We start from the raw sequence: 11,190 nt of genomic DNA, 5'->3' as shown, positions 1-11,190 counted from the left end.
TTTGGCACAAGATATTCTGTCACCACACCATGTACTAGAAAATAAGTTCCAGTACTGTAGAGTGTTGGCAAAGAAATTCAATAAATTTTAGATATGAGCCTACCTCAGCTAAGCTTAAGTGGATCATTTTAGAGCACTGTGGCAGTTGGCGAAATACATATATAAATAGCAAATAACTAAAAGGACAGGCCCTCAACTCATCCTTTCCTTGATATTGGCTTTCAGATACTTCTGATTATTTGAACTATCCCTTCCAGCCGTTATGGTTTTTATGGTAATTTCTGCATCTTTTAGAAATGAAATTCCTTAAAAAGAAAACAAGGTATAATTTTACAGATTATAATAGTGCAATAAAATCTACATAAGCCTTAGAGTAGTGGTGGGAATCTGTGGCTCTTCAGATGTTGCTGGACAACACCTCTTGTTATCCCTGGCCAGTGGCTGGGGATGAAGTTCAGCAACATCTGCAGGGTCACAGATTTTCCTACCCTTGGGTTAGAAGTATCCTACAAACATGCAACTTTCTTGCATAAAAGTTCAGGAGAAGCTTTGGATCAGATTACAGTTATCTATTGTAGGACGTCAGCAAGTAAGTGTAAGCTCTGGACTTTCTAACCACAGATGAATGCACATGGAACAGTGACTATAATAGGCTTTTGTGCACGGCTTTAAGAATGCTGGGGACACAGGTGGCGCTGTGGGTTAAAGCCTCAGCGCCTAGGACTTGCCGATCGAAAGGTCGGCGGTTCGAATCCCTGCGGCGGGGTGCGCTCCCGCTGCTCGGTCCCAGCGCCTGCCAACCTAGCAGTTCGAAAGCACCTCCGGGTGCAAGTAGATAAATAGGGACCGCTTACCAGCGGGAAGGTAAACGGCGTTTCCGTGTGCAGCTCTGGCTCACCAGAGCAGCGATGTCACACTGGCCATGTGACCTGGAAGTGTCTCCGGACAGCGCTGGCCCCTGGCCTCTTAAGTGAGATGGGCACACAACCCCAGAGTCTGTCAAGACTGGCCCGTATGGGCAGGGGTACCTTTACCTTTACCTTAAGAATGCTAAGGGCTTTGTTTCTTTTTTGCTGTTACCATATTTGCAAAGCTGCAATCTGAGTACCCTTTCCCCACCTTATTTTACAAAAGTAAATGAGAAAAAAATGTAACCAAAAAAGTACAAAGATAAGGTCCACCCAACTGTTCAGATAGCTCACAGTTGGAACAAGTACCGGTAACTTGTACCAATGACAGGGTAGGTATTGTAGAGGAGGAAAATATAAAGCCCCGTGGCCCATGTCTATGGGGTAAATAACAAAAGAATCTGCTGGGCACCTGGATTCAAAACATGGGCTAAACAGACTCTCCAGCAGGAGAGAACCCTTGGTAACAGAGTTTAAATTCACATAAGCAGCAGTGTAGTATGGAAATGCAGACTGTTAAATCTTTTTATCCTGTTTAGTTCGATTGCAAAGTATTCCCCTCTTTCTATCCCTTGCAATGAACAGACCACACACTTTTAAGTAAATTTAAAATGCTTTACTTACAAAATGTTCAAAAGGTCAGATTCATGCATTTATCCAAGCAGCAGCAAGGAGAACACAGGCAAAATACCCTTGGCTAGAAAATACAGAAAGTTAGCTTCAAACATATGCTCTAAAGTTGCTGTTTGCTTAGACACGTCTTCCTTAATCAGTTACATGGCATGGAGAGAGATGGAACAGGAAGAGAATGTTTCACTTCCTCCCTCATCAGAGAAGGGGGCCAAGTCTAGAAATCCAGCTCTATTATCTTAACCCCTTCTTGCACTAACTAGCACTCATGCATGGTTATGCTTGACAGCAATTTCCCAAAGGTATTACATGAGCTTGATACATTTGTGGTTTCTGATTCTTGACATGCATATGAGAATGCTAGCTAAATACCGTCTTGTGGCTTCTTCAGAGGCACATGAACATATCCAAAGCTTTTGTGCAAAACTCTCATGGAACGGGAGGCCCCCAACAACTGAATTATAAAGTTTATTAAAATAATTCTATTACGCCTTTTACATTGGCTAATGATACACATTTTTGAAACCCATATTTAAATACAGCTAAAGCACTCAAGTAAAAAAACAGAAATCCAATCAAAACATGTACTGAATTATTAAATTTGGGATTTTCCTACTCCCCAAAAATAATGAATGGGTTATCTGGGGGAAAGGCCTGAATTTTCTTTGTGCAAAGATATCCCTGTAACAGAAATACAGATTTAAAAGAATACAAGAGGATAATGACCAAGAAAAGGAAGTAAAATTTATGTATTTTTACAGTTCAGTGATTGTATAATAAAGCTACAAGAAACAGACTAAAAATAGTATTCCTGAAGAGTCAGTATTATTTTCCCCATTTTTAAAAACAAGGCTTTTCAAAGAGTTTCCTGGAATAACTACTTCATATACCTGCAAAGAGTGTGCAACTAAAAGGGTTGGCACTGCAAGAAAGATGAACAGAGAAAAACCAAGTGGCATAAAAAACCATATATACTCCTATGCCCTGACCCCTGCATTAAGAGGAGTACCAGTCACTAGAGGAAATTGGGTAAGCCTGGCTGCATGGAAGACAATGTTGGGGAACACACAGAGCTCACTGGATCCTGACCAGGGTTTTTTTAGGGATAGAAAACCCTCCTATACCCACAGCAGTTCTTTGCTAATCTTGACACTGGGGTCAAATAAAGCAATAGCTTTAAAAATGCCAATGTACTTGAGACATAAATGGGAGATAGTATGGATTGAACCCAAGAGGTTATGCACACGCTCTATTATGGAGTCCTTGATTAATGAAGGAACTTAAGTGACTAGAACTACAATCCCGTGGGAATACACTTAGGGAAAGACCCACCATTAACAAACTGAGGCATACCTCTTATCTGAGTTGACAATCAATTTATTTAATTTACTAATTCCCTCCCACCACTTTTATTATGCTTTACTGTATTTCCTAGGGCTCAGCACAGCTCAACACTTAGAAACATGTTATCCAAACACTTAAATATACCTAGACTAAAAGTTATCCTCAAAAAATCCTCTGATACCCAGCCACAAAATGCTTGCCCTGAACACTGAAGGCTTATGGTACTCCCAGAAAATTGGCAAGCTTAGCATTTTTCTGGTATCTGGGAAAGCAAGTTCCAAAACTGGAGAGCTTTATTATGAAACAAATGAGAATGGAGAGAATGTGGATGAAAACATTGCCTAAGGACAGATGAATATTGTACAATGAGCAGAGATCTATTCTCCCCCCTACTTTTATCTACTTCCCTTGCTCCAAGAGATGACTCATTCCCCAAACCGGTCTGATGGGCATGGCCTCTCTTGCTTTTTCTCCATACCAATCACAGTCTCTCAGCTGCTCTGTAAAGTCTCTACATGCTTATCTTGTTTGCATTCATGTGCCCATGTACACCTCCACTCAGTTCCCTGCTCCAAGACACCTATCTCTCCTAGCCTCTCACCACCAGACTAGTGTAAACCTAAGAGTAGTCCATGCATCTGGATAAACTAATTTATTTCAATCAGCTTAATACATTTTTAGCTGTCCTCTGGGGAAATGGTAAAATCTTCAGTTTTAGACAGAAGCCACACTTATTCATTCTCACAAGCACATAATGTGAACAGGGAACTGCATTTTACAATATCCTGATGCCAACCCTCCCGCTTGTGTCACTCAACAGAGATTCTTACTGTGCAGTTTTCATCCTAAGTGCTGTTGGCGGATTCTGCAAGGAAGCAACAACTTTGCCAGGGCTGTGCCAGGTCCCTGTGCTAGAAGTACTATCATTCCTTGGGAAGTATTTCCCTCTGGCACTTCCAGTCCTAGTGCAAGAGCTGCTGGAGGCAACTGTGCAGCACAACCCACCTGCGATCAATGGGCCTTACTCCTAATAAGTGATCTTGAACAAGGCAATACTATCCCATCTACAGAGAAGGCAGCTACACTGATATCCATGGGACCAACTCCCAGATAAGCTTGCATAGGATTACTGCAAAGATGACCTATTTCAACACTACCTTCTCAAACCTTACCTAGTTAAATATTGTGGGTAACCCTACTCTCAAAACTGCTGTCCTAAACATAATTTCTGAGGAGAAACCTCCCGTGCCTATTATAGGGGGGCTTACTTCCCAGCAAAAACTTGCATGGCAATTCGCTGTGCATAGATTTCCCTATTATTCCAATTTTAAACATGAAGGATTGCAGGTGGGTGACCGGGACTTGCCAAAACTCTCGCAGGCAGAGAAGAGAGGGTTTATTTTAGCAAGTTCCACCCTGCTTTTATTTACATTTTTTGGGGGGGGGATATAATTATATACACGCACACGCTTAGGAAGGCTGCAATCCTCCCTTCTGAGTCCCCAGAGAGCACCATGGCTAAACAACAATTAATCCCTTCACGCGATTGCCATCCTCCCCAGCCCGCCGCCGCCACGCACAAACCCAGCCCCCTTCAGCCGCCACCCTTCATTGTTCTTGCCGCCACGGCAGGCTACCGCGCGGCTCTCTACCCGTCCTCGCTTAGTTCAAACCCAAACGCCCTCAACTGCTAATTTCCCCCTCACACACGGGGGGAGAGAGAGAGAAGCGGGAGGAGGAGGAGGAGGAGGAAGCGCGAGCACCGTGCGCTCGGCCCTCTTTCCGCGCGCGCGCTCGCCGGGCTGTTGACCTGACACCCGAGCATTAGAAGCACAGAGGAGGCACGCACGCGCACGCGCGCAAGGAAGGATGGGTGGGGGGAGGAGGAGAGGAGCGGCGTTTGTGACGCGCTCGCGAAAGAACGGCTGAGCGGCCGCGCGCACGGAACGGTGTCTCTCCCTCCCTCTCTCTGTGTGTGTGTGTGTGTGTGAGAGAGAGAGAGAGAGAGAGAAAAGGCGGGGAGGGAGGAAAGGAGACAACCGGGGCGGGGAAGGAGGCGGCGGCGGCGGCTTTCCGCGAGGCGGAGGACTGAGAGACGCTACCGAACAGGAAGCGCTGCCACCGAGCCAGGAGCCGCTCCGCGCTTCCCTCAGCAAGCGAGAAGAGGGCAAAGTCTGGGCTGGTGAGAGCGAGGAGGGGCGGCACCAGCGACCGGATTCCTCCCTCCTTCGGACCCCTCCGCCCCCTTACAAATCCGCCGCGAACTCCGCGCGGCCCTCCCGCCGTGTAGCTCCTGGCTCCGGGAGCCCCGGAGGGCTGCTGAGGAGGATGTCGGGCGGCGGCGGCAGCCGGGAAGAGGAGCGGCGCAAGCTGGCCGACATCATCAACCACTGGAACGCGAACCGGCTGGACCTGTTCGAGATCAGCCCCCCCACCGAGGTGAGCGCTCGGCCGGCCGGAATTCTCCCCTTTCTCCCTCCCAGGAGCCGAAAGCGGGCGGAGGGGGATCAACGTCTGCACACGCAGCCCCACACGGACATATCTCCCGGCCAGCTACTGCCCCCCTTCCCTTCCCTTCCCTTCCCTTTCCTTACGGAGGTGAGGCCGGCGGTGGCGGCGCTTCCTACAGACGCCTCCATCCTCGCGGAGGGGAGGCTCCGCCCCTTCCCGAGGTGAGGGACCCGGCAGCCCCCCGCTCGCCCCCCCTCCGGGGAAAGAGATCCTTCATTACAGTATTGCCTTCCGACCTTCCTCGTGCCCACTTCACTGGCACGATCACATGGAGGGAGATTATGTCCAGCGCCCCCTAAAATCCCCTTTGGATGCGGAGCAGGCAGGCAGGCCGGCCGACCTGCACGGGCCCTCATTTGCTCTGGGCGACGAGATAAGGCTCCCGTACCTGCGCCCGCCGGGTCTCCCTTCTTTTGCAAATACAGTATCCCTCCCCCAGCCCCAATCTGACTATTTACACCCTGCGAGGAAGAGGCGCTGCTCTCGTGTTTCTCTTTGATATGAGCTCCTCCCCCATGTCTTGCAGCTCCTACGATTGCGCCCCCAGTCCGGCAAGGTACGGGGCTCGCCCACCCCGCCCCCTCCAGGGCTTGGCTCAGCCTTTTTTCTAGCGATTGCTACTGTTTGCTGAACCCTCCCCGTCATCCTCACTATCACCGCTGGTCGTCGATTCCCGCCCCCCCCCCCACTAAAGTACTGCTTTGATTCGAAGTGGTCTCGCGGACTAGTGGCATTTATGGAAGCAGGCTGCCCCTTTTGCCGTGCCCTGAAACATCGTGGCTTAGGAGGAAATGTCGCAGGGGAGCGTTTGTTTGTTTCTGTGTGTGTTTGGCGGGGAAAACATTGGCGTGTATCGAATAAGAATAGGCTTGTTATGTAGGAATCCGGGGTGAAAGGGGAGGGAGGGTTATCAGGGAATTACTCTTAATTTAAAGGATGGTGTAGTGTAGAGATCAAGACCTGGAAAAGAGATGTAATTATTAACATCTAACCGAAATAAAGGAGTGCAAAAATCGTCTACTTTATCCGAACGTGTTTTGGAAACTAACCTGTAAAAAAGTGTTGCATCTGTCCACAAATAATTTTCTTAAAATGAGCTGCTGAGCTTTAAAAGGGGAGGGGAGCTTTCCTTTCCTATGATATTAGCAGAATGGTTTTGAAAATGCTCATAAAACTAGTATTATGAGGAAGTTTCACAATTATGGGAACAAGTTCTACAGGAAAAACTTAGATTTCCTACTAAAACTTTTTTTTTAATGAAAAAGGTTGGATACTTTTTTAAAATTTAAAAAGTTAAAGCCACACCCCATCAGGTTGTTGTCAACATTCTTTTTGGCTGGTCAGTCTGTATGCTTGAGTTAAATATGAAAGGTGGTGTGGGGGAAGTTTTGATAGGTAGATTGTTCTCTGCTGGCAAAACAAGACTGTGCTCTCTGCTTATTGGGTGGAGGCTGATCATGTGCCTGTTCCCAAGGAAAAGAAGGAAATTTACACTTGATTTTGGCTCCGGTTAGTCTTTAGTTGTTAACAAAAGCCCAGTGATGAATAATTGATTTATTTTCTTTAGTGTTAAATAGTCAACATCTAGAGAGAATTATTTCAGATTTATTTTCAAAGATCCTGAACTCATTTTAGCTTTAAAGGAAATACCCTTATGTTCCCTTACACATTTGTGCAGTGTTTAAATTTACATTTTATGTAATAATAAGCCTTCCATGGTCTTCTGCTGAAACAAAAATGTATGTGATCTATTTCCATTTCAAAAAGTGTTAGCACTAATATAGTTGGAAGTGGCTTGTTATTAGAGTTCTTTTTATATCTGATCATTTGGCTCTCCTCATTTTATGACAGGTTAGAGTTGTGCAGTCACGTTGTTGATAGCTGCCAACATAGGAGCTTGAAGATCCAGTTGTCTTAGATTAGCTATTCAAATCTATTGTGATATTCCTGTTCAAATCTGTTTTAGATAATAGGACTGGTAGAACTAGAAAAATGACCTGTCAAATGGGCCAGGGCTCAGTTATTTGTAGACTTATTTTGATTCTTATCTTACTACACATAGTGCTAAAATATCTATGCTTCTGACTGGAGCATTGAGACCTACGTGTTCCTCTGATGGCTTCTTAGTCTAATTTCATTATTTATTATTATGGAGCTTGTTTTAAGCTTCATCTTTAATGCAATATAATGCCTTTTATCAACCTTCCATGTTTGAATGAACACACACACACACACAATTCCAGGTGCAGGCAGAACTTTGTTGTGGTTGTTGGGTGTGCCATGAGATGACTTCTGGTGAACCTGACTGCCTTTGTGCATGTTTGAACTATTTAAAAAAAGCTTTGGTTTGGCAATACAGAAATGTTTCTTGGATGAGTGTGTCCAGTAAGGCTTCCACCTGAGCCATGTTGTGACTTTCTTCTCATTTCCTCCAAACTGTCATTTACACACAAGCCTTGCACTTCCTTCACAGTGGTTCCACCATCTCGTCCTGTCTGACTGTGGTGCAGGAGTGTCTCCATCCCTGTGGCAACTGGACTGCTCATTGTGTACCCCCTCTACCTCCTTCCCCACAGCTCTATTTTATTTATGCTCTACTACACTTTTATATGTCATGGGTGGTATAATTGCTGGTCTGCTACGGGCAAACATCATGTATCCAGTTAATTGGGCATAAGTTGTGAAAATGGGCATGTTGTGAAAGCATAGTTTAGCTGAAATATCCCAGATAGGTGTCGGAAAGGTGTTTAAGAGAAGACTCCACAATTATGTTCAGTGCTGAATTATTTTACAGAAACAACTAAGTTATAAACTGAAGTAGTAACAATTTAGTGATTCATACTGCATGCTACACTAAGGTGAATGGTGAATTGTTTACTTTGATTTCAACTAAGAGGTCAATTTAAATTCTACCCTCTCCCCCTACCCCCCCCCAGTGCTGGAGGAAGCAAATCATAATCCCTGGATTTGTGTTATGTCCGAAACAGGAATTCACTCACAAGAAACAATGATACGTAGCCAAGGTTTGTTATTGGCGTACTGTTTGCAGTTTGTTGGCATGAAATAAATCATGATCCCAGGTATAGACATGGCATGAAGCCAGGGAATCATGCCCTGTTTTCTCTGTATACTAGTAAGAAGGAGTGAAAGAATATTCTTAGATGTCATCACTGTAAATTATTAACTGTGATGTGCAATCCGGATCAGTGCTCTTCAAGTTTTCAAAGTGTTTTACAAATATTACCTCAGTAATTCTTACAACAGTCTGAAAAGCATAATTATCTGTATATTGCAGATGGGCTGAGACTGAAAGTGGTTTCCCTAATGCCTCTTAGTAAGTTCACAGCTGATGTATGGTTTGATGCTACTAGGAAGTGCATTTGACTCACAATAATGACTAGATAATGTAGCCAGATTCCTTTTATGGGAATCACTTCTGTAATATATAGTTCATAAGGGCCCAAATTTTGCATTGCTTTTTATGCCATATTTTCATGGACTTTCTTGTAAGAGTTATTCCTTGACTGGAAAATGAAGTGTGTTGATCTGTGTAAGTCAGGAGCAGAAAAATGACAATTCAAATTCAGAATAAGCAGGGGTCTTGCCCTCAGAAAACATGAGAGGCAAAATAAGTAGAATTCCATGAACCCCAATGAGTGTCATATGTTGCTACAGTTTGCAACCTGCCCTGCCCTGCTTCTACTTTAGGGTTATATACGCTTCAGGTTACAGACTCCGCTAATCCAGAAATAGTACCTCAGGTTAAGAACTTTGCTTCAGGATGAGAACAGAAATCGTGCTCTGGCAGCGCGGCAGCAGCAGGAGGCCCCATTAGCTAAAGAGGTGCTTCAGGTTAAGAACAGTTTCAGGTTAAGAACGGACCTCTGGAACGAATTAAGTACTTAACCCAAGGTACCACTGTACCTTTTTTCTTTGGCCAGTCTTTTTTCTACCCCTGAGTGATCCCAGTAAATCAGGAATAGTTTGGGAGTGTGGTAATGTCATAACGTGAATCAGATCTGGACATGTAGTGATGTGCTTCCAGACCCAAAAAGGTTGTGGAGCCTGATATAAGAGTATATAATTGAATAAAGATGTCTTCTGGGAGAATGCTGTTGTGCTCAGGTCTTGCTTGTGTGCTTCTTATGGGCATGTTGTTGGCCACTATGAGAACAGGATACTAGACAATATGGGCCTTTGGTCTGATCCAGCAAGACTCTTGTGTTCTTATGATATGAATACTTCCTTTATATGCCATAGCCTATCGTAATAGCCTGCCTTTCCCTTACTCTCATTTATTCTTCTGGGAAAATGTGCATGGCCAGTCAAGAAGAGAATGCTGGTAGTGCTATCTGATTGTGAGAATGGGGTCTATAGAATTTTCACCATTGTGTTACATTACATTTTTGATGTGGGTATGCTTGATCAAATAGTGCAAGCATATAAATTGAAAGTTTTTTGGGAGAGGGGAAATCACAGGTATATGGTTGCCTAAGGAGAAACAACTTTATTTCATAAATGCCATTCATTCATTTGACAACATTTATGTACCACTTGATTGTAAAAAAAATCCACAAGGTGGTTCACAAAAAGAACAAAACAATAAAATTATTGATAAAAGCTGTTAAAACAACTATTTGAATCCTTCAAAAAAATAAAACTTGCAACAAACTAAACCACACCCTATAAGTTTGTTCTTGGAAGTATACTTTTCTCTCTGCTTTGTTTAGGTCTGGCTTCTAATTATTTGAAAGATTCTTCTAAGTGTGTTTGGTCATGTGGGCCATGCAATGTATTCACATAAAGATTAATAGCAGTGGGGCTACTTTTTGTATGAGCATAAAACTTGCACGTAAGTATTTTCAGGAGTTGTTGGGGACCTTTGTTTACTGGAAACTTTTTCACATTCCCAGAGCTATGTGTGTGATTTCACTTTGCTCTGAGCAGTGAAGCCATTGAGGAAAGCCCCTATGGTTCAAGCCAGGGCTGATTTAAGCCTGTAACAGCCATAATAAGGAGGTTACAATTGCCTTAATTAGTTGCAGAACCCCAAGTTACATTTATAAGTTAGCCATTAATCAAAGCACCCCTTGTGAAGGAATGGTGTCAGCTGGTAAGCATACTCCACCATAATTGAACTCATTACTCTTTTTGCACATCTTGAAAAGTCCAAGCTCGCCACTCTTTTATCAAGAGCAAGACCTCCTTATTAGAATAAGGTTTGAGGAGTGGAAATGCTCCTATGACTTGGCTTTTGCTGTGTGGCATAGCATGTAATTGATGTCACTTGGGATTGTCTCAGAAACACTACTATATAGGTAAATGATATTCTGGTCCAAACCAGAGGAAAGGCTGTAGTTCCATGGTAGAACATCTGCTTTTTATGCAGAAGGCCACAGTTCCAGTCCCTGGCATCTCCAGGTACAGGTATGAGAGACCTCTTCAGAAAACCCTGGAGAGCTGCTGCCAGTCAGTGTAGGCAGTACTGAGCTATATGTACCAACAGTGATTTTTTAATAAGGTGACTGCTTTTTATGTTGAATTTCTGTGAAAAGGCCTTTTTGAGAGTGAGGTAATATGATAGGTTTTTCCTATAACTGAGGGTGCACCACATCCTCATTTCTTTAGCTTTTTGGAACCATCCCTGAAGTCTTCTTTGTGCCATTCTTTCAAACAGTCTACACTGCAGGAGTTGGCTTTTCTCCCTCATCTTGTTTAGACCCCTTCCTTGCCTCCACATCCCCTACCCACATTCTTTGTTTCTGAAACATGTACAGTGGTACCTCGGGTTAAGAAC

The 11,190-nt window shown here is 44.1% G+C and overlaps 1 protein-coding gene across 17 annotated transcripts in view; it reads left to right on the top strand.

Moving 5' to 3' along the window:
- Nucleotides 1-4,913: 4,913 nt before the first annotated feature.
- Nucleotides 4,914-11,190, top strand: part of AFDN (afadin, adherens junction formation factor) — an 87,490-nt gene continuing 81,213 nt past the window's right edge. For 9 of the 17 annotated variants that reach the window (XM_081906753.1, XM_081906748.1, XM_081906754.1 and 6 more), the window contains exon 1: nt 4,915-5,321. In XM_081906753.1, coding sequence (XP_081762879.1) covers nt 5,211-5,321 — 111 coding nt within the window. In that variant the 5' untranslated portion in view covers nt 4,915-5,210. Of the gene's footprint in view, nt 5,322-11,190 lie in introns of all 17 variants that reach the window. The other 8 variants (XM_081906745.1, XM_081906747.1, XM_081906746.1 and 5 more) reach the window with 3 other exon arrangements.

Source organism: Podarcis melisellensis (assembly GCF_964234715.1).
Source record: "Podarcis melisellensis genome assembly, chromosome: 3".
In the NCBI taxonomy this organism is placed as follows: Eukaryota; Metazoa; Chordata; class Lepidosauria; order Squamata; family Lacertidae; genus Podarcis; species Podarcis melisellensis.
This window is presented reverse-complemented; position numbering and strand designations above follow the sequence as displayed.